The sequence below is a fragment of the Phasianus colchicus genome, chromosome 1, assembly GCF_987193195.1.
Source record: "Phasianus colchicus chromosome 1, bPhaCol1.hap1.1, whole genome shotgun sequence".
NCBI lineage: Eukaryota > Metazoa > Chordata > Aves > Galliformes > Phasianidae > Phasianus > Phasianus colchicus.
Genome location: NC_143436.1, coordinates 36,561,580 through 36,585,669, shown reverse-complemented (window position 1 = coordinate 36,585,669; position 24,090 = coordinate 36,561,580). Strand labels below are relative to the sequence as shown.

Genomic DNA, 24,090 nt, shown 5'->3' with positions numbered 1-24,090 from the left:
ATCATGTCCCCTTTGCTCCTGAAATGCCACTGCACCTTCAAGTACCCCCACAATGAATGGGAGAATCTGATGCAGAGCCTTCACAAACAGCTTTCCTTTACATACATCTCCACACCCTCCCCTCTCTTGTACTTTTCCCAGTAATTAAATTGTGCAGCTGAGGAGAGTGATTTGGAAAACAGATGGTGTGCAAGATGCTGTAGGAAACAGTGGTGCGTTTTAAACTTTCACAGCAGATCTGCAGGCAGATTTGAGTGGTATATGGGCCTTGAAGCAGCTGAAGTTCAAAGTCTGCTTGTGCTACAGCTTGAAACCAGAAGAACCCCTTTAGCATCCAACAAGAAACTCACAGCAAAGGTCAAGACCAAGCTTTTCCATGAGCGCTGTGGCCAGTATTATTTGCCACACCAGTTGGTGTGACCTATCCAATGTTCCTGGTAAGTGTCAATGACATCATCCACGGTATGAAATGTGAGTTTGGAGCAAGATGGGATCTTGAAACAACTGATTTAACCAAACCTAGCAGTAGCCCACAAAACAAGGGAGAATAATGCAAAAAAAAAAAAAAAAAAAAAAAAGAGCAGTTATTAATTAATCTGTGAAGATGTGACATTAACAGTTGTAAGACATCTCCTTCTCACTGTGACGTTTCCCTCCTTACTGCGATAGCACATCCCAAACAGGCCCCCTGCTCCAAGCCCATTCTCTTATTCTCCTCCTTGCCTTCACATTTATAAGCACTGCACAACTTGATGAGGTGAGGAGCAGCTGTCCCCAGCCCTGCTGGCACAGCACCATGCAATGGGAGCCCACCACTGCCTTCCAGCCTCTGACAGGGAGGAGATAGATGGACAGTGATGTGGCCAAGGAAGGAGCAGTGCCCGTGGCATCTGCTGCTGCATCTGCACTGAATGTGTCTTTGCTCAGAGATTAGATGAAATGGAGACAGTGCTGGAATGTGCTAGATGGGGCTGATCTTCCTTCTAGGAAAATGGCACAGTCATCAGCTCCCAGTCCCCAAAATGCTGCTGGATGTCCTCTCTATCCTAGTAGAGAAAACCATCACAAGAGGAGCCCTCCAGGCAGGTGCTTCCACCACTGAGCCTATTTCCACACCAAGCTGCAGGTCATTTTCAGAGAGACTAATAAACTGGGCATAAAGAGTTTAAGCCATCCAGTTAAATAATGACAGATGTTTAGGGAAGGAAGAGCAGGAAGAAATACAAGTGTCACAGTGCCTGGAGTTGAAAGAAAATTAGTTCAGAATGTGAAGGCATAGTTCAGTTGAACAGCGCGGGCAATGCTGGAGGTGGCAGGGAGCCAGCTGCCATCATGTGCCTGTGGGCACAGCTCTGCTGGAGCACCTAATGGGGAGGACGAGAAGTAATGCATCCCATTGCTAAGCATGCCTATTTCTGCAGATGTTTTCACCTGTTGCAGTAGGAGTTGGGAAAGTGGGATCCCTGCATTTGTGTCCATCTTGGCTGCTGTTTCATGGCACAACCCTGCAACACAACACCTCACCCCTGAACACAGAGGTTCAGCTGCCTGTAAAAGAACTGCTCACCTCCTGGGATGTGTGGAGACTTTTACAGGCCTATTAAAACCTCTACTTAAGAGAACCTACTAATAATAACCATGCTGCCAGCCTTCTTCCTCACCCAAGGATGGAGCAGGTTTTAATACAGCACATTTGCCAGAAATGCACTCTCCTGAAAAGGGAAGCAAACCCTTCCTTGCCAGGAAGGCTGCAGCACTTCTTGTGTGGGTCTTTTTTGCACATTTCATAGGGTGCAAGAGGTACTACTTAAATCAGAGGGCCAACTTGTCAGAACACTGAGCTACATAATGAGCAATCCTAATAGCAGTGCTTGACTTGGCAATGCAGTCTTCAAGGTTACGTAGTGGAGCACAGAATGTATATCAAATAAAGTGATCTGCAATCTGTCTTTGCAAAATAAATATGACACTAATCAACTTGGCATTTTGCTTTGTGTTTTGCATTTTCATCTTAGCTATCAATAAAAGCAACCTTGAAAGTGCAGATTAAGGAGTGTTAGGCAGGAGTGACAGAGAACAACGCAACAAGGAGGGGTGTGAGTTGGTACAAATGGTTGTAGATCATTATAAAGCTAATTACTAAGGGACACTGTTCAGTGTGCGTGAATACAGAATACAGAATAATGATAAGTTCAGTAAACTCTACTGCACAATATGTGTGAGTGTGTGCGTGCCTGGAAAAAGGCTGCTGCTTAGGAGGGAAGCAGCAGAGCAAAGCTGGGGCACATGTAGCACCCCAGCAGCAGAAGGGCAGGAAGGAGCGGTGCCCAACCCATAGAATCACACACAGATTCACACACAGAATGGCCAGGGTTGGAAGGGCCCTCAAGGATCATCAATATCTCCAACCCCCCTGCCACAGGCAGGGCCACCAACCTCCCCATTTAATATTAGACCAGGCTGCCCAGAGCCCCATCCAACCTGGCCTTGAACACCTCCAGGGACGGGGCATCCACAACCTCTCTGGGCAGCTTGTGCCAGCACCTCACTACTCTCATAGTAAAGAATTTCCCCCTGACATCCAACCTAAATCTTCCCTCCTTCAGCTTAAAACCATTTTCCCTTGTCCTGCTGTTATCTACCCTCTCAGAGAGTTGAATATATGAATATGAATCATAGAATCATAGAATGGTTTGGGTTGGAAGGGACCTTTAAAATCTAGTTCCAACCTCCTGTTATAGGCAGGGACACCTCCACTAAACCAGGTTTAATCTAAACCATCCAGCCTGCCAACCCATGTAATGTTGTGTACTGACAACTCCTCAGCCCATATTCAATCTTCCTGAGCTTGTTGCCATTCTGATACAAATTAATTTCTTAAATAAAATCTTGATGCATAATTAAAAATGCTCGCTGTGCTGTATTGCTTCCCGTACATCTCCATTAGTCTCCGGTTTGACTGTAAAAAAGTAGCAAAGTTCACAGAATGCTATTTGCTTTTAAGCAAAACCACTTACTGCCTGGGATGCATTCATCTGGATGCTTTTAGGTTCATAGCATACACTCGATGTCTTCAATCAGGATTGAAAATTAATGCATCAAAAATCCATCAACAAAAAAAGCTAGCCATTTATTTCCTGAAGTTGGATTATTTTTATCAGGTTGATATTTGAGGGGAAAAAAAGGTTGCTGGGATCTAGGCTACCTGACATTTGGACATAGTGACCAGTGCATATCAAGTCCTTCCAAACTTCCCCCCGGCCTCAAAACAGCCTCGCAGTAGCTTTTAATTACCTCAACCACTACTCTTCAGAGGAATAGTGCCAAACAAGACACTTCAGCCTTTATAATTGCGTAGAAGGCTGCCAAATCTACATCCCTCCAAAACTTCATTTTCACCCCCAAATAAAAGCAGTCTCCTTGATGCCCCAAGCCGCTCTCTCATGCTGCAGTCACTACTCTGGGCATGGGATCTGATATTCAGTCCCCAGCAGACATCAAGTGCTGCATCCCAGAGGCAGTGTGGAGCAGAGGCTTCCTCCTGGAGGTGGGTGTGTGTCAAGAAGTCCCAGCCCCACCATCTGCCTATGCTCTGCAGGGCATGGCCAGAGGCTGCTCCTCATCTGGAGCTCTGGATTTCCCCTGATCTTGGGCTGAAGGAGTGGGAATTGCCTAAAAATGACACTCCAGAGGGGTTTGGAACAATATGCTGCCTACTTGCATCTTTTCTTCTGGTGAGGTTCCTTTCAAGCCACCTGGATGCTGGGCTCCTGGGGTGCTGGGTGTGTTTTGTCCAGAATCCAGCTGCTGCCTTCAGCTGAACAAGCAGTTGTACAAAAAGCTTAATATGTGGTTTTTCCTACTACTTTTGGTGAATGGCAAATATAGTCAAAAAGTCTGCTGTGTGAATTTATGCTTGACATGGCATGAGCTCACTAAATTAAATTACAGGTAGATTACTTTTTTTATTATTTTTTTTTTTTAAGCAATATAAAGGTGATTCAAGAAACTCTCATAGCATTTCTGGGAAAGTTATTGCAAATAGATGGCTGTATGCGCTACATACTGTTTGGAAATTGTGCACTGTAGATGTGAGAGTTGTGTGCAATTTACCGCTTTGCCAATGCACATTGCAGCAAAATTTCACATTTGTGGAATCATAAAATCATTGAATGGCTTAGGTTGGAGGGGACTTTAAAGATCATCCAGTTCCAACCTCCCTGCTGTGGGTTGGTTGCCTCCCACCAGCTCAGGCTACCCAGGATCTCACCTAACCTGGCTTTGAATGCCTCCAGGGATGGGGCATCCACAGCCTCTCTGGGCAGCCTGTGCCAGTGCCTCATCACTCTCTGAGTGAAGAATTTCCTCCTAACATCTAACCTAAATCTCTCCTCTCTTTGTATAAAGTTATTTCCCCTTGTTCTGCCACTATCCTCTTCCATGTGGTCACTCCAGTCTTAAAAGTAGTTCTGGCCATTTTGTCTACAGTCAGCAGGTACACTGGGTCACTGGCCAGCTCCTGCATTTGCAGTGCTGAGCAGCTTCCATAAGACTCAAACTCCAAGCAACAGGCATTACACATATCCTCAGTGTCCCTCCCTCCCTCGGATAGCATCTTACCTGTAAAAGGTTTTAAGCAGTGGCCAATTTTCCCCTTCACCTCTCACACCAGCACTCAGAGAGACAACCCATGTGGGTTGGCTGTGCTGGTGCCAGGGCCCGGCGTGCCTACAGAGCTGTGTGGTCCCACTGGGACAAAACACTCAGCAGACAGACGGACAGACAGCACTGCAGGGACTCTGGCTCCTAAGAAGTGATCAGAGAAAGATGCTGTGCCAACAAACCGGTTTAATTGCTCTGAGTGGAAGGGAAAGCTATTCTCTTGCTAAAGCTGAGAGACAGAGAGTATGAGGGAACTAAACTCCTCAAAGCAAGAGTGCATAAATACTGAATACATGCAGAAATCAGCTCTGTGGATGGCTCTGAGGAGAGCAGACGTGTGGCTGAGCAGACACTTCAGAGAATACACCATAAAAGCTGAAAACACACAAAGCCAAAGGGGAATCAGTGAATAATCCTCAGAAAGGAAATCCCCAGCTTCCACCAAGCACAGGGATTAGAAGGACTTGTCTGAACCAACAAAGCACAGACTGCTGCAGCAGAAGAGTGAATTTCAGCGGTTCTTCCTCAACATCACATCCCAGCATGACAGAGGTGTGTCAGTTGTGATGTTTAACTTGTGGTGATCATTAACTCTCTGCAGTGTCATCCCTGTAACCATTACTCACTTCCAGAGGCCCTGCCACATTTCCACCCCATTTGGGGACACGACGTCTGATGGAGTGAGATGCATGAGCTCAATTCACTTCTTGCCTTCTACACGGAGAACTGACCACACAAACCAGGCACAAAAGCTTCTGAAGCACAGACAGAGAGGATTTTGTTAATCTGGATTTGTGAGCTCCCTGCTACTGGCTTGGCAGCCTGAGAGAATCTGTGTCATCGCACACCTCCTCCTTTGGAAAACAGGGAAATACAGCCAGGCAGAAAACCACAGCCTTTCTCTGTACCTGTGAGAAGTTACCAACTATTGAATTTGGGAAAAAAAATAGGTAACCAAACCTGAAACTACATGCATGTGGATGACGTTTCACGATCACAGAGAATGTGAGAGCGCGCTGAGGGAGCTCAGCAGCTCTGCTCATCCTGGCAGTGTGTTTCACGCTCCTTTCTGCAGGGTGGGACAGTCCCTTCTAAACAGCAGGCATCCCATAGCAGGCAGGGCCCAGGTGATGCTCCAGCAGTCCCTTGCAGCACGTTGGTTGGAGAAGCTCTGATAACAGTTAGGTACAACCACACCAAACACCACTGCAGCTCCTTAGAGCCTGGGAGCATCCTGGGATGACAGAGAGGGGACAAGAAAAGCTGTAGGGACAGAATACAGCTGAAGCAATTAGGTCAGATCCAGTACCTTTTCCACCCAGATCCATTGCCTTTTCCAGTGATTGTTTCTCAGATAAATATTTCTGGGAGGGTTTTACATTTTCTTGCACTGAGGAGGTGATGATGATGGATTTCATCAGGATAGAAGTGAAAGTTTGAGTTTTAAAGTGAAGGTTTTCTACTCATTGACAAATAACCAAGTGAGCACAGTGGTATCTTTGTCATAACACTATTTTTTTTTTTTTTTCTTTTTTAAAAGAAAACAAAGGTATAAAAACAAAACAGCCAAACTTTATTACTTTGGAAATACAGTCTATATCATAAAGGAAATATTTTAAATATTTGATATTAAACAATAGCAAAGATCACTTTGCAGAGAATAAATGAACCACGTCAGTGTTTTCAGAAACTGTCTCTCAACACCGCTAGGAGCCGGGCAGCTGCCGGTGAGGGCGGACAGAGCACAGTGTGTTGGTGCAGTGTGGAGCTTTTGGTAGCAGATAATTACTGACTGCCGCAGCAGTGGAAGCAGCTAGCTGGCGCTGGGCAGGGTGGGCTCCTGAGATTAACCCTCTGGCAGGAGCAGCTCTGCCACCAGCCAGGATGCGCGGTGCCAAGCTTCACAGTGTGCTGAGCCTTCCCACGTCAGCAAGGTTCCCTGGCGGCCTCCATCCCCGCAGCCCCGCTACGAGTGCTTCTTCCTCTGGATGGCCTCTGCCCTGGCAGCCAGGCTGCGGGCGCAGGCGGTCAGCGCCACGATGAGGACGCCCACCAGGAAGGTGACCAGCGGCCAGAGGAAGCAGTGCAAGAGGACGGTCTCATCATGGGTGCGCCTCAGCATGACGTCGTCTGGCCTGCAAAGGGAAGGAGCGTGAACCCACCCGGCACCAATGAAATGCATCTGGTGTGGAAGCAATAAAGACATCTTATGTGCATATTTCTAGCTGAAACGGCCTCAGACACCGCACGAGGAATTCCAGGTGCGATTACAGCTCCTCTCCCAGCTGTGAGCCCTGGCTATGCTCCAGGTGAAGCGGCCCGAGGCCTGAGCACATCCCAAGGGGCCCTGTGGGGACTGGCCAGGACCTGCCCCACAAAGCTCTGCAGTGGTAGCTAACGTGGCCGCGTGGTTGACATATCCATCCCCAAAGGGAGCAGAGTGAAGGACAGAGGAGGGAAGCAAGGAGGAGGTGTCTCCAGAGAACTCAGTGGGAATTCAGCCAGGCCAAGTGTCTGACAGCTCAGTGCCCACCTGCTTCCCACAAGCCTGGTAGACAGTGTGGGCCCGTGCAGGTAGGTTCTCAGCCCTAGCTCTGCCTGCTTTCCCTGCAGCTTAACAGAGTTATTAAGTCAGTCTCATAGCATTTGCACTTTTTGGCTGCTTTCCCAGCTCCAGCCAGAGACAGGCAGTCTGGTGGAAAACTATCTGCAAAGGAAGGAAACGAACTTTTTCCAGTTAGGATTTTCACACCATTGGTCCTAGCTTTGTCAGACCAGCAGTGGGCTCTCTCTCCTTCCCCCAAGAACTAAGCATGGCCACGGGCAGGAACAGCCACTGGTGCAGTGGCTGCAGCACCTCTCCCACAATAGCTCCATCCCATCCAGAATGCAGCCCTGAGAAATCACCTCCTGCCAGGGGAAATGCAGAGAATCCCCTCCTGCTGCACCAAGAAACTAAACGAGATGCTTGCACATTGGCAGATGCCAGCATCTCTGTGTTACCAACAGTGACCACGAGCAGCTTGGCTACATAAAAGCTGATACTCAGCTACATAAAAGTTGATTAAAAAAAATTCAGATGTATTCAACAGCAGAGATGTGAAGTCTGCTCAGCTGAAATCCTCCAAACACATAATCAGGCACATGTGGAGACTGCAACTTGAATAAAATAACACAGTGTGCACAGACTCACCATCTATGCCACCTTAATGGCAGCACCCAAACAAAAATCATTTCCTGGGAGGCATAATACTGCTTACCTTCTGCTCATTGTATCATGACCTGTGACTAACAGAGTGCTAATTGACCATAAATAGACAGCACTCAGTTCTCTCGGCTATAAACTTGCAAGTGACACTGAATTTTAAGTTTGTGCTTTTAAAAAAAAAGTGTATACTATACAACGAGTTCAAAAACAAAACGCACACCAATAAACTAGAAAATTGGATTCAATTAAAGAAAGGAAGTGTGGCTGGGGAGACAAGATCAAATCCACAGGACCCAATGGGATGCATCCACGGGTGCTGAGGGAACTGGCAGAGATGATTGCTGAACCGCTCTCTGTCATCTTTGAGAGGTCTTGTAGAACGGGTGAGGTGCCTGAGGACTGGAGGATAGCCAATGTCACTCCGGTCTTCAAAAAGGGCAAGAAGGAAGATCCAGGCAGTTATAGGCCAGTTAGCCTCACCTCTGTCCCTGGAAAGGTGATGGAGCAGCTTGTGCTGGATGCCATCTCCAGACAACTGGAAGAAAAGGAGGTTATCAGGAGTAGTCAGCACGGGTTCACCAGGGGGAGGTCATGCTTGACCAACCTGGTAGTCTTCTATGATGTTGTCTCTGGCTGGGTGGATGGGGGGAAAGCAGTGGATGTAGTCTACCTTGATTTCAGCAAGGCATTTGACACTGTCTCCCACAACATCCTTATAACAAAGCTGAGGAAGTGCGGGATAGATGAGTGGACAGTGAGGTGGGTTGAGAACTGGCTGACAGGCAGAGCACAGAGGGTTGTCGTTGGCGGTGCAGAGTCCGGTTGAAGGCCTGTAACCAGCGGTGTTCCCCAGGGGTCGGTGCTGGGTCCGGTCCTGTTCAACATCTTCATCAATGACCTTGATGAGGGGATAGTGGCCACCCTCAGCAAGTTTGCTGATGATACGACGTTGGGAGGATTGGCTGACATGCCTGAAGGCTGTGCTGCCATTCAGCGAGACCTGGACAGGCTGGAGAGCTGGGCAGAAAGAAGCCAGATGAGGTTTAACAAAAGCAAGTGTAGAGTCTTGCATCTGGGGAGGAATAATTGCATGCACCAGTACAGGTTGGGGGATGACCTGCTGGAGAGGAGCTCTGCGGAGAGGGACCTGGGTGTCCTGGTGGATGACAGGTTGGCCATGAGCCAGCAGTGTGCCCTTGTGACCAAAAAGGCCAATGGCATTCTGGGGTGCATTAAAAAGAGCGTGGCCAACAGGTCGAGGGAGGTGATCCTCCCCCTCTACTCTGCCCTGGTAAGGCCTCATCTGGAGTACTGTGTCCAGTTCTGCGCTCCTCAGGACAAAAAAGACAGGGATCTCTTGGAAAGAGTCCAGCGGAGAGCCACAAAGATGGTGAAGGGCCTGGAGCGTCTCTCCTGTGAGGAAAGGCTGAGTGAGCTGGGTCTGTTTAGCCTTGAGAAGAGAAGGCTGAGAGGAGACCTGATCCAGGTCTATAAATATCTGAGGTGTGGGCGGCAGAGTGGTGAGGCTGGACTCTTTTCAGCAGTGTGTGGAGACAGGACAAGGGGAAACGGCTGAAAACGGGAGCACAGGAAGTTCCGCACCAATGTGCGCAAGAACTTCTTTACGGTGAGGTGACGGAGCACTGGAACAGGCTGCCCAGGGAGGTTGTGGAGTCTCCTCTGCAGATATTCAAGACCAGCCTGGACACCTACTTGTGCGACCTGGTGTGGGGAACCTGCTTTGGCGGGGGGGTTGGACTTGATGATCTCTGAAGGTCCCTTCCAACCCCTACGATTCTGTGATTCTGTGAAGATATCCTTGTAATTGAATCTTAAGAGATTCAGGAAAATATCTGATGTGACTGCAGTGATGGATTCCAACCCTCATTGCAGGTGGGACTGCAGCTCTTTCCTTTTGGAAAATAGGTGTGAAATTAGTGAAGTTTCAGTATTAGTGCTGGTTTTAGCTGTATATTATTATTAATGTTAGTTGCAGCAGCAATCCTTGAGTCATACTTTCTATAAAGTAAGAAACAATTCCCTGTTAACTGCTCACAGCATCTCTGCAGACAATGCACACTGCAAAGATGTGGTACTGCTCCTACAGTGGCAGACACTGCACAACACCACCAACACAAACAAGAACACCTACAGACATCTCAACCTTAACTCCGAAAGCATAACTTCCCCTCTTACTGCCCAGACAAGGAAGGCAGAAATCTGTATTCATTGTAAAAAGGCAGAACAGCATTAATTTTTAGGAGGACTTCTTGCTCAGGGTCATAGCCTCTCTGCTCCTGAGCAGGGCTGCCTGGATGAATGGGCACTGAGTGAAGCAGATCTCCACCAGACCCCATGGAGCAATTACTATGCATCATGCAAAGAACTGCTTGCAGAGGTTACCAGAAAGTCATGCAGAACCAAAAATCTACAGGCATGTAAATGTCTCCGTTATAATTTATTTACTACACTCTGGAATTTCTGTGACACATCAGAAGCCACAGAAGCGGGGGTGTGGGATAAGGAAACTTTACATATACTTTTTGAATTCAAAGATGTCTGCCTGTATCTTTAAATATACACAGTCTGCATGCACTCACGTTGCCCACAAAGGTTCAATGCCTTCAGCTTCATTACAACAAGCACTTGTTAGTGCTTTTTCCATTGCTGCAAGGCCTTGGCATGCTGCAGGCAGGGGCAGTGCCTTCCTGGCCCCCTGGCCTGAGCACAGCTCCACAAATGACACGGTGAAAGACAGGATAGGAAATAGCAACACTGACTTCTAACTGCAGGGAATTAAGAGAACTGTGTGTGTACCAAAGCAGAACAAGATTTCTATTCCACCCTGTATAGATGAGCACCCCTATGGTTACAGCACCCTTGGCTTCTGCAGAGAATTATTCTCAGATAAATAGCCTACAGGGTATGCTCAACACCATACAGGTGGTCACTGCTCATTAGTCTCTACTATTTGCTCTTTAAATTTGATGTGAATTTGTGTGCAGCACCATGCAACATTGAGAGGTATAAACTACACTGCAGAAAAGCAATCACAGTATGTTCTTGCTATAATGGATGAGCCTAGAGCTGAAGAACAATAATAGCATTTAAATTGACATATGTTCCTTTGCCTATCACTGCTTGGCATGAGATTGAGGGCCCTGAGCTGATGGAGATCTTTGTTTATTACTTTCTGTCATTGTGGTTGGTATTGATGAAAAATTAGTCACAGAATCATCTAGGTTGGAAAATACCAGCAAGATCACAGAGTCCAACCATGGACATAACCTATCAAGTCCCACCACTAAACCATGCCCCTCAGCACCATGTCCACATGTCTTTCTTCTCAAACTGATTGAAGTGTGCCTCACCAACCTACAGGAGATGCCCAACAGTGAGCTCCACAGGCAGCAACAATTCTGACAGCATTACCAAATTAAATTTTGTGAAGAGGAGATGATGCCAATTCATTTCTCTAGAATTTTATGCTACCCTTTCAAAAAGCCACTGATATTACAAATACTACTCTATCTAGGGGTCCTACCACTATGTTCTATACGTCTTAGGCAGACTGACAAGGAGCAGTTTACTGCACTTCACAGTTCAAAAAACGCTGACAGAAGATTTGCACATTTCTTTCCTGAAGTGAACATATTTTTCCCTCTGTTTGTATGATTTTTCCTGCTTGGCAAGCTCTTTAATTATCATAGCTCCAAAAGTATACCTAAGCAAGCACCCCTAGAGTCAGCAAAACGTATCTTTCAAAGCTCATTCCTATCTCCAGAAGAAAATAGATGGTGTACACATTTCAGCTTAGACTATCTTCAAGTATCTCTGGCAGCGAGCCTTTCTTCTGCTGCATATAAATTGCTGTACAATCAAAAAAAGTAGCACTTCAAGGCAGCCATAACATTTGGCAATAACATTTAACAATACAGGACTCAGCAAATTTAAGGAAAAAACCTTGCCCAAGTGCTGCACAATTGGCATAGAACAAATGGCAGACCTTAGGCAGCACACAGCCTCTGATAACTTTGCCTCAGCTTCACCTGCAGATGTGACATGAAAATCAGCTCACCTACCCCAGGACACCACCTGGGTGTCTGCACCTGGGCATATCGCCCTGAGCTCCACCACAGGAGACAGATAAACACCTCTGGGCACCCAGCATATGTCAGGCATTTATTTTGAGTGAGATTTAAAGATCCTATTTCTCTCCACTGTCATTAACAGCTAACTTTCACAGCACCTCACCCACTGTCTCAGATGAATCCCATTCACGTTGTCACCTGCAGAAGATCTGAGCATCCCCTGTCTGGTGAAGCCAAAGCCACTGCTCAGCTCCTGGTCAGCAGAGCCGAGCAGCCTTTTGGCCCATCCCATGGACCAAAGCTGTGGCAATGGCCAGACCAGTTGTGATACCACTGCACAAGGTGTCCTGAGTCACCAGTCCCCAGCACACACCCCAACCTGCAAGCTCTTTAGCCCTTACCATAAGAAACAACCAGATTTTGCTACAAGGCACAGGTGGCTCCCCCAAGCAAAAAGCTGGCTGGATTCAGACTGTTCTCCCGGGCATGCCAACTAGGCATACAGTCTCAGCAGGGAGGGGATGACAGCCATAGCCAGAGTAGGAGGAACCTGAAGGCCTGAGGTGTCCAGCAGACTGCCTAGAGGAGTCAGGCCTCTCTGTGTCTGCCAGCTTGCTTCAGTTCTCCATGCCAGATCCCTCTGGAACTGGAAGCTAAGCCCCACAAAACACTGGCCGACCTGGAGGCCTTAAATATTTTCTTTCCACTTCCTCATCTACGTGGACCTGTCATCCCCTTCACTGCCGTTCTCTCAGATTCCTCCAAGTATGCCCGCACACTGTGGGTACAGTCAGTTCCAGCCCCCATGGCACTGTCACATCACAGCCCTCACATCACCATCAGAATAAGGTGAGCAAGAGTTCTCCCCCTTCCTTCTGTTAATTGAAGGAAGGAGACTAGATGTGACCCTGCGTTCATGCAACTCACACCAGCATCAGGAGTAAAAGGAAGAATAAAACAGAAGTGGTGATACTTTGAGATACAGCTTTCTACTTTCCAAGCATGTGTGAAAACTGACAGTTCTGTGAACATTTAATGAATGTATCTGACCTATTAATCCACTATGAGTTCCTGAGTTAGTTTGCACTATTTACTGGTCTCTCTTTTTCTTCCAGCCCCTCGTGAACACAAGAGGGTTTCTCTCTCCTTGAGGTAAAGAACCAAATACCCAAACCAGCAATTTGCCATCAAGGCACCAAAAAAAAAAAAAAAAGATGCTTTTTGCCATAATACTGCATGATTTTAAGGGAGCTTTCCTTAGAGCTCAAGTGGTAAAAATGCTTTTTCATTCCCACATAGTTTTTCATCAATAGAGCTGTCTTACACAAAACTCCTTGCATTAAGCCTCATCACTACTTGCATGTACATACATATTGTGCAGAAAGAACCAAGAGACAGTTGCTAAACACATATAAAAGCACTTCCATCTATGTAAACGTACATTACTTACCTCAAGTGCTGGTTAAAATAGCATGTAAACGGTTGTGAACCCACTTTCTCTTTCCAGTATTTCTGCTTGTACGTGACATTCTCAGAGTTCTCCTGATCATCTCTGGCACAGGGAGGGATGTAGGAACACTGTCAACACACGCAGCAAAACAGAGTTACTTCTGTGCTTGAGAACACCAGGCATCACTTTCTCCACATTTTTCTCTTAATGCCAACACTATTGAAATGGGCAAAGAAATAATAGTACAAGCTCCAAAGAAAGAAAACCAGTAAGTAAACTGAAGTTCACTTGACTTGCTACTTACATCCTACAGGTACTGGAAAAGAATTCAGAAACAATATGAAAGATTTATCATGCTTTGTTCTATTACCAAACCAACCTGCCGTGTAACACCTGTGAGTATTTGGTTTATTTTGTGATGAACATGGAAACAATCAAAATATTCCAGCAAATTCCAGATGATGAGATATCTGGTATCTAGCTGATATTCTTTGGCACAAAAAACTTTTAATGCTACTTTTACAATATGAGCAAAAAGCAGCACAGAAAGTTCAAAGGCTCACCTTAGCAGAGCAGTTCAGTGTCTGCTTCTACCACAGAGAAGTTAGCCAACGAGATCCTGGCTCCTGGCTTTGAAAATCTGCTTCAAAGCCCCAGCAGATCAAGGGCAACCTCTCCCCCATCACAGCTCTCTTGAGACTGGGCTTTCAGAGATTCAGCCCTGGGTTACTCCCAACACTCATACATTGTTTCCAAGCATTGTTTTTCACAATATCACAGGATGGCTGAGGTTGGCAGGGCGCTCTGGAGGCCATCTGATCCAACCTGCAGGCTCAAGCAGGGTTGCCTAGAGCAGACTGCCCAGGACCGTGTGCCTTTGGCACACCACTCTTCCCTTCCAGCCACAGGGAATTCAACAAGAAAAAAAAAAAAGAAAACTGAATCCAATAGTGGCAGTATTGGAATATTAGTGTCCAGGCACAATTCCTCCTGTTATTACCAGTCATCCAGACCAGAGATCATTACAGGAGATGTTGAACCAACCTGAGTAACACAGTTGAACTTATCCCCAGATAACATAAGGCATGGGCAGTAAGACCACCTTTGCTGGTAAAACTTTCTCTGGATCCTTCAAAGACCTTCCATGTCCCCCAGATAACTTGCGAATCTTTCACAAGTTCCATAATCTGGTGAAATATTCTTAATCCCCATCCTGAATTTCAGGTTTAGGAACAACTGCAGAGATCTCTTCCAAGAGAAGTCTATCAGAATAGACAAGCAGCTAACTGTTACAGTCCCCAAGGACAGACTCATCACAGAGAACTTTTCTGTTGCTTGTGTTTGTTTATTGTTGTTGTTGTTGTTTTGGTTTGTTTTTTTTTTTTTTTACAGTAGTTCCTACCCTTTTATCTTGATCTGAAAACACACTAGATTTGTTTCCATCTCTTCTCTCTGTATCTACATGGGAAAAAAACACAAAGGAAATGCATGGAAACTTGTCATAAATCACTGGGACTTCATTGGTTGAATCTCTTGAGAAACGATGATCTCAAAGAAAGGATTGGCCCCTACCTGAGGAAAAATTGTCATCATATGAATCCTATGAGTCCTCCTGAAACATCTACTCAACCCAGTAAAGGCCCTGAGCAGTGGGCAACAGCTTAGGTCCAACCCCAAACCGTATTTATCACCTGCTGCACGGACACTGGAGCTTGTTTTCTTCCCCAGTATGCCATCAAAAGTTCTCACTAACCTAGTGTTCATTTTGGCTCCTTCCAACCCATGTAGGTGGTGAAGTTTTCTTTTTTCAGCCTCCCAAGCACACTTCTTGGGCACTTTACTTGATCAGCTGCATCACCCTCCAAAGCACTGTCAACATGAGGATAGAAGGGAAGAATAATCTGGCAACTTCCACTGTCATGAGCTGGTAGGTGAACCTGGAATGACCTCCAGCTTTGGCAACAGGCAGTTTCTGAAAGGTTAATTCCACAGTCCTCCCCCACAATACACAGTGTGAAATCCTACCATCAAAATGTTACTAAATGCCAAGTGTCTGAAAGCAGGCTAGAATGCCTTGCACTTAATTGCAGCCCAAGGAGCAACATCCATTTTCAGTGGAAGGGTCCCACCCTATAATACTTTGATGTTTTTTCTTAAGCCACTTACAAAGAAGTTGGAGAACAGCACTTAAGATTAGACATTCAGAATAAACCTAATGATGTGGAGAGCTTTTCATAGGATCTATCAGTACATGGTGCACCTCCTACACTATATCACAGCAACAATAACATTATTATGCAATTTAAATGCAGTCTCAATTACGCAGCTCAAAATCAGTACTAAGCTAATAATATTCACTCTTCAGTCAAAGCTCCTGTTTGGATAGATGACTCAGGATTCAATTCAGTAAAAGTGTCAGAGAGCAGCTAATACAACTTCACACCACGGTTTTAGTAAGCTTTGTGTCTGGTGTGTTTGCTACGTGATGCTCCCCCACCAGTGTCCCTGCAGATGCCTGAAAAAACTCCTGGCTGTTTTGAATGCTTCACTGGAGCATATAATGGAGGAGGGGCAGAGGCAGGAGCCCTGGTTTAGCTTCCAGCTTGCATTTCATACTTTCAAAGATCAGTTTTTGCCTAATTGAGTAACATTTTTCATAAAAAGAAGTCAGACCTGGTAAGCCTGAGGAGAGTTGTCTCAAGCCAAGAAGACGCTGTCTGCATGAGGAGGCCAAGAAAATCTCAAGGATAAACAGATGCGAGGGCCCAAAGCAGAAGCAAGTTGAAGACAAACTGACAGCAAAAGAAAGAGCAAACCTCTGGCCTCAGACTCCAAGAGCCTCATCAAGGACTGTCTTCCTGGCAAATGGTGAACTGCAGCACGTCCTGTTTGCTGAGGATGGCAGACAGCCTGGCATTGCGGTTTGGGAAGCTTGTGATGAAATGGATTCAGGTTGAGGACAAGAGCAGGTGCGTGGCAGAGGGACCCATCCTGCCTCCACCACGAGATTACATGCCAGGCAGTCTCTACTCCCATCCAGTGTCCCCAGGTAGGAGCTGTTCCAGCACCAGGCCCCTCATCCACCCAAGCTCTCTGAGCCAGCTGGTGGGGCCAATGACTCAAGACCATCGGAGCATCCCTGGAGGAATCCCAACCCCATCACCAAACTGCTGTGCTGGCATGAAGCAGACATCACGTCCTCCCAGTTCCACCTCTCTGTCTTAAAAGTTAGATGATAACTAGTCCCTGTTTAGCTTTGCTTGTATAAATATGCTCTTGGTAAGTATCACTGGAAAAGTACAACACAGCTCTCAAACTAACAACTTCTTATTCCTGATGAGTTTCTCCCAGCTTGTTGTGCAAGCATTCCTTCACATTTCTGGGTTGTCTTCATGGCCTGAGAATAAGGAAGGGCTGCTCTGAACGTCTTTGCTGGCAATAAGCAGAAGTGCATAAGCACTGAAAATTACATCCCCGGGCTCTGGGTCTGTCCCATGCCCTCTCAGCAGCACCAAGCAGCATAATCTTCCAGAATAGTGCTTGACTGTAAGGAGAAGTCCAAAAGCAGGACAGCAGATCCTACATCATACTGCCTAGCTAAACCCACAGCCCAGCCCATCGCTGCTGTGCCTGCTGGCACACGCTCCATGGAAGACATCTCGCTCCACAGCCAGGATGTCAGCGACGAATTGACTTCTCAATTAATCCCCCTTAAGCCTTATCTCAGAGATGATTATTGCTATCAACGCAGCTGAAGAAAGGCTACCACTGCTCTGCTGAGATTTCTTCCTCTGAGACAAAAAAAATAAAAAAAAGGAAATCCACAAATCTCTCAAAGCAAAATGTAATCGCGTGCAGTGCTTCATATATACATTTCTGGATTAACTCTGACCCAGCTACATAATCTTTTAAGAGCCAAAATGAATCCTGGGCCATACAGCGATGCGATCATCCCAGGAAGCAGGACAAAAATAAGTCTTTTCCTGCAGCTGGAGTGGAGCTCACCAGGACAGACAGATGCATTTATACACCAGCCCACTCTACTACAAAAAGTAGAGTATTTTTCACCTGATGCATGGGGGTTATTTTTGGTGGAGAGCAGCTAGTGGCCAACTTGGTACAGTCGTGTGTTACAACAAAAAATAAGCATTTGTCACACTACTGCTTTAACAACAACAACAAAAGTGCCACCCCATGAGGAGAAGCAGCCAAATGGAATGAAGAACACTGAGACGCTCTGTTCACGTTTTTCTTCCCCTTCTAGCTGGGAGTTGATCAGCGTGCTGTGTGCCACATTCCATTAACATGCATGTGCTAAAGGAGGAGGACAAGCAGGAAGGGTTAAAGGGCTCCACGGGTGCTTGTTCATAAATCCATACTGGGCCCTAATCAGAAAACCCAGCGGATTCCCAGCCTGTTGCTACGCCCAATCTGTTTTAGCATCAAATCCTGACAGCTCTCAAAGAGGGCAATAGTTTAGGACACAAATAAAAAGAAGCTTTTAAGCACTCAGCCAGACAAGCTTGAATCTAGGAGAACAAAACCAAAGCACGGAACGCATCCTTCATCTCCTTTAACAGGATACATTTTCCTAATGGGACCTAAACGACTTTCATTCTCATTTTGTATTGGTATTGCATAGGTAAGGAAAAATAGTTGGGCAATGTTTCTTTCTACGTTCTTTTCCACTCAGTTAAGCACAGTTACAACCAAAGAACACAATCATATCAAAACTACATCCTTCCTACTCCGTCTCGGCTGGCCAGCCAGGTTCAGCCATCAGCCGGCAATACCACGGGCTGTGCAGCCCAAACCCGGAGAGGCCAAACGGGGTTCCGAGTTCCAGTCAGGCTTCCAGAAGGGCGTGAGAAGGAGGGATCGTGGTGTCAACGGGCAGCAGCACCTCGGGAAGGGAGAAGTTTGCAGAGCTCCCGCACACCGCCCCAGCCCCGCAGCCTCACCGCGGCCGAGCGGTGCCAACCACTCAACCCAAACCCATCAGATTTACCGTCCCGCCTCCCGCTCCGCTGACTTTTCACCCACACCTGCTACGCGCCCGCAAAGCCACCGAGGGCCAAAAAGCGACGCCCGGAGCCCGGCCGCACAGCCCGCCGCTGCGGCAGCCTCGGGACGCGGACCGGCTGCCAGCGCTCAGCCCAGCCCGGCGGGGCTCCGCAACCCCATCGCGGGCTCCTCTGGGACGCGGAGTGGGAAACGCGGGCTATTCTGGAAACTACTTAACCGCACCTCCTCCTTGCTCGGCATTAAAAGGCAAAACGAGCGTCCGCCCCGAAAGAGGGAACAACGCTGTCCCGGCTGGTCGGAGGCTGCAACTTTTCCAGCGCCTTCCACGGACCGGTGCAGAAGTTTAGCGGCACCGAGGAAACTTCCACTCGGCGCCCGCAGTCTCCCGTCCCCACCCGCAGAACGCGGCTCCGAGCGGGGCCGCCCCGCGCTCACCTTGGGGTTGGTGCGGAGCTGCCGCTCGTCCTCGTGCAGCAGCGCGGGCGCGGAGGAGCGGGAGGTGCGCACCAGCACCTGCAGGCAGGGGTAGCGGGCGGTGCCCCGGCAGGCGGCCCCGCACGAGAAGGTGCAGGCGAAGCGCTCGCCCAGCTGCCGCACCGCCAGCACCGTGCAGTTGGCGGCGCCGCCGCCGCCCCGCTCCTGCAGCGCCGGGCGCAGCCAGCAGCAGCCCAACCCCAGCAGCGAGAGCAGCCCGGCGGCGATGAGCAGGAAGCCCAGCCGCATGCTCTTGTCCTCCGCCTCCGTGTACTCGTAAGCCGCCCGGCCCCGCGCCATCGCCCGCCTGCCGCTCGCCGACGGGCAGCCGCTGCCATCGGCCGCGGCTCGGCGCACCCCGCCCGCTCCACTCTCGGCCGCTCCCCCTTCTCCGCCTCCTCCGGGGCCGGGGGGCGGGCGGGTAAATAAATAAATAAGCGGGTAGCGGATAAGAAGTAGAAGTGCGGGCGGGAGTGAGGGGGCGGCAAAGGGAGAAGGGATGTAAATAGAAGATAAAGTAGAAATAAGAAGAGCGCGAATTGAATAGTATGGGAATGGGATAAGAAAAGAAAAAGAGGGAAAGAAGATATGATAAAAGAGAAAACAAGTGAAAGGAAAAGAGGGAAGAAAGAAGAACAGCAGAAAGAGAAGAACGGGAAAAAAAAAGAGGAAAGAAAAAAAAAGGGAAAAAAGAGGAAAGGAAAAAAAAAGGAAAAGACAAGAATAAAAGAGCAGAAAAAGGAAGAATGAAAAAAAGAAAAGGAGGAATAAAGAAATGGAGGAAGAAGAAGGAATAAATAAAAGAAAAAGAGAGGAAAAAAGAAAAAGAGGAAAAATAAAGAAGTGGAAAAAATGGAAAGAAAAGAGGAAAGAAAAGAGACAAAAAGGAGAAAGAGGAAAGAAGGAAAAAAAGGAAAAAAAAAAAGACAAGAGGGAAAGAAAGAGAAGGGAGAAGAAAGAAAAGGAAGAAAAAAGAAAAAGGAAAAAAAAAAACAAGAAACAGAGGAAAGAGAGGCAATAAAGAGAAGAAAAAGGAAAAATAAAATCAAATTGGTTTTAAATGAATGGCAAAAAAAAAAAAATTAAATATAAAGATATACGTATATAAAAACAAAATAAACCAACCAAAATAAATCCCATTAGTATCAATTGGGAAAAAAAAAATGTATTAAACAAAATGAGAGGATATCAACCCAGCTGACCTAATTCAGGTCTGTCCGGGAGCGGAAGGGACAGCTTGCCATGGGATTATCTGCCCCGGGGAGATTTGCTGCAGGGAGGCTGCCACAGATTAGTGCCATGCGATGTGCAAGGTGTGATGCCTGGAGGGGCACAGGCCCCCGTTTTCCTCTAAGGCCATGTCTGAGACCCCAGTGCAGCACCAGAACAGCCTCAGAGCCGTCGGTTGTTATCTGCAGACCACAGGCCAGCCAGATGGTGGCCGTGAGGCAGGAATTGCTTTTAGCAGGAAGGTGTCAGCCTGCAGAAGGTAGCCCTCAGACTGTTCAGATCCGAGGAAATGCACTTCTCCCGCAAATAAATTTGGTCATTACCCAGCATTACTCGCTGTGGCAGCTACCACAGTGCCAAAGTACAATAAGCAGCTCTCACATTTTTATTTATCACAGAACAAAGCGTGACAACTTCTGCTGATGATACAGCAGACAAGAAGGTACAGAAACAATGGAAAAATAAATATGGGAAATAACGCTTTCTTCTGGCCATATTTTTCAATCACTTTCCCACCGCAGAGTGGCGACGCCAAACTTCTAAAAAATAAAGTTGATCCATAAGTTCTCCGAATGGAATATTGAGCTGCGGTTGGCAGGAGGGCCATTAGGCACGGCGCTGTGACGTGAATGCAAATGGATGCCAGCGCTGTCCCCGGCTGCACTGCGTGCTGCCGCTGGGCCTCGCGATGGCTGCCCCACAGCAGCCACTCCCAGTGCTCCAGGTTTCTCTGGAACAGCACACTGACGCCAAGTTTTCTGCATACAGCCTTCCTATTGCAGAAGGGACATTTTTAGTCAGGTATATACATTACCTGCCATAGAATCCATGCTCCTGACGGAGAGCTCCAGCCGTGGTTCCCAACTACCCCCCCAATTTTGCTGGGCAACCTGGCTCACCCCAGGCCACGACATGCAGGCCCTGCACATAAAGTGCTATCAGCCAAAAACAGGTGAACAGCTCTGTGGGCAACACCACAACCTTGAGAGCTGGCCTTCCTTCATGCACCAAACCCTGTGCTGGAAACCGAGCAGATGGCGGGGCTGTATTTTGCCTGGAACTGGAGGCTAATGTTTACCAGATAACCACATGTGTTGTTTTTGAAGTTCTGCACCATTATTTTTGTCAGTACTAAGCCAGTACTACAAGCCTGCTCTGGTCAGTCAGATGAGAAATGACTGCTAATGCCCAGATTGGAGGAGAGTGAAGCTGGGTACCAAGGCCCAGCTGTCACAGGTGGCACACTGCCACTGGGAACACATCCTGAGGCAGAGAAGCCTGGGTCTGGAAAGTCAGCATGTGAGGTTAGCACCTGTGCAACGGAACCCAGCTGTCCTACTCAGGCCCTGGGGTCCCTTCCTTGCCCTTTAGCTGACATGAGAGCTTCACCTGCCGCCAGCTGTGTGATGCCTACCTGCTGATCACGTACCTGAGGGCAGTCTGCGTGGTACAGAAGGGATGCTGCCATCTGGGTGGTGTTTGGGACTGGGCAGAGCTCTGCAGGTCTCCCCTGCAGCAGACGGCCTGCCTGAATGGCACCAGCGATGGGACAGGCTGGCTCTCCACAGCCATGATGTACTGAGAAGGGATGGACTGGAACGAGCCTTGTGAGGCCACGTGCATTTCCTTGTAAAAGCCTGTGATGGCCACAAGGGAGCTCTTGCTCAGTCTCAACAGTAGCAAACAGCCTTTTCGAATAACCTATATATATACATATATATGCACATATACAATAAAAAAAGCCTTTTTGAAACCAGTGCTGTAACACCCACCAGGAAGTAAAACCAGGCTTCAAAGGGTAGAAGGTGACAGCTGGCTGCTAGAAACACAAACCAGGGAAGGGAAAATGCACCACCAAAACAAAAGAAATCCTTTGCCCAAAAACAGAGCTGTAGAGAAAAACTGATGGGGTTCCAAAAAATTCTCCAAGATCTGCATGAGAAAGAGCAGCTCCAGGACACTTCCCCTTGCTCCTGATCAGGAATGTCTGACAGGCAATGCAGGATGGTGCAGACAATAGTGAAAATCAGCCAGTTTGCTGCCGCGCTGCAATGTGGTGCAGGGCCACGTTTGTTAAACCAGAGGCTGCTGAGAGAAGTCTTTTTGCAGGAAGCTGTGACATACACCTGCATACAATACTGCTGCGTTAATACTAACATGGCAGCACGAGATGCAAAAGATAAACCCACATCTCGGAAAGCAAGGTCCAAGAATACTGATTAGCGCTGCTAATTCTGCACCATCTTGAATCAGTATTGTCCAAAACCATCATTCAGTGTGTTTTAACATTAGTTTCAACTGAAATAGTGAACTGGTTTAAGTGGTAAATTACTGAGGTAATTCAAACCACAGTTTCAAAATTACTTGTCTAGCTGTGTTTCCTCTGGCCTTTTAAATATACTAGAAGCTCTCAGATTTGCAGAAATGAGAGCACACGTTTACTAAAGGAGATGGGGAGAAATGAAAACAGCTACAGTGCTTTACACAAAAACATCAGCTGTCAATCCAGCTTAGCTGCTCGGCCTGATCTGCACCCTTCACCAAAATTCAGATTGTACTGGTGTAACTTTCAAGCAGCAGTAAGCTTAGAGAAACACGAACATGGAAACTAAGCATATTCAGAAATCTTTTGTTAACAGAAGCAGCTGTTATAGTTAGTAACTTATAGCACTGTGCAACTGCCTCACACTTCAGATCCCAATTGTGCACTTAGAAGCTCTTCTGAGTGTGGTAGAGAAACCAAGTTCTCTTCCTTTGCTCCACTCAACACCCAGCCCTTCAAATCAAATTACGGGGAATTAATTTGAAATATATGTATTTATGTTTTTTTCAGTGTTCCTTCTAAGTGATAAATATCTTTAAAGCATTGCCATTCAGAAGCCAAATACCTTCTCCTAGAGCTATTGCCACCTATACAGCACACAGGATTGAGTAGAATATCACACAGACCTCCATGCCTTCCAGCACTGCTCAGGTCAGACCAAAGATGCGTTCTGGTCTCTTACGGGTTGTGGAAAGAGCCTGCCATCACACTGCAAGCACTCCCCAAGACAATTTCACGTCTGACCACAATACACAAGTGCTGCATCTTACTTTGTGTAGATTCTTTTTTTCATGGAATCTAAAATGGAAAGGTACAAACAACACTGTTTTGGGACAGAGGGGATTTCAAACATGGCTCATAGCAGAATGATACAACCCTGCGTTCTTGTACACACACAAGCCATGCCTGTGAAGCAATGGTGTGGTCACAGCAGTGAATGCCAGCACGCTTCCTGCTAACACTAATTAATGGAGCCACAGTCACGTGCAAAATAGTTTAAGACATGTGAGCATCTACAGGATTCCCTGGATTATTTGTGGATTCAATTAGACTAATCAAGCACCTGAAAGTACTTAAGCACACGTGGCACAAGATACTAAAGCAGAGATTAAGCCCTGAGTGCTTTTTTGGTTACTATCAAACACGCAGGTGGCCTGTGCTTACCTCCTTCCTCTGGGATGCCCTGCACCTCAGATGGCCCCACAGTCAGGGCAGGCTGAGTGACAACTGCAAAAAGAGCAGCGGTCGACGATCACTGCAATACTACAGCGAATGAAGTTGGTGAAAGCCATTTTCACAGCCCTGGAAATTCAGGGGAGTGGATTTTCAAATCAAATGGAGCTATTTCATGATTCAAGAAATAGTTATAAACAACATGCACTGAGGAGAGATCAGCAATTGGTTTCACGGGCCAAAAATTGGAGTAATTCTGGTTGTTTCCAAGAACGCTGATTTATTTCTCAGAACTTACCTTGCATGTTGTACAACAACATTGTAATTATGGGAGAAAAGCACCACAAGTAAATTTTTTTTTTTTTAGTAATACTCTATTATCTCTCATTTATTTATAGCAATAGTGAAAGAGATGCAAGAAAAGCCTCAAAGTTTCTCTGATGGTTTTAAAGAT

The 24,090-nt window shown here is 47.1% G+C and overlaps 1 protein-coding gene across 1 annotated transcript; it reads right to left on the bottom strand.

Annotated features, from left to right (window-relative positions):
- Window positions 1–6,233: 6,233 nt before the first annotated feature.
- Window positions 6,234–19,291, bottom strand: KCNMB4 (potassium calcium-activated channel subfamily M regulatory beta subunit 4). The gene is made up of 3 exons (XM_031589466.2): window positions 18,872–19,291; window positions 13,412–13,539; window positions 6,234–6,797 (listed from the first exon to the last, which is right to left on the bottom strand). The coding sequence occupies exons 1-3, from the start codon at window positions 19,208–19,210 to the stop codon at window positions 6,629–6,631; spliced, it is 636 nt and encodes a 211-aa protein (XP_031445326.1). The 5' UTR covers window positions 19,211–19,291; the 3' UTR covers window positions 6,234–6,628.
- Between the last annotated feature and the right edge of the window lie 4,799 nt (window positions 19,292–24,090).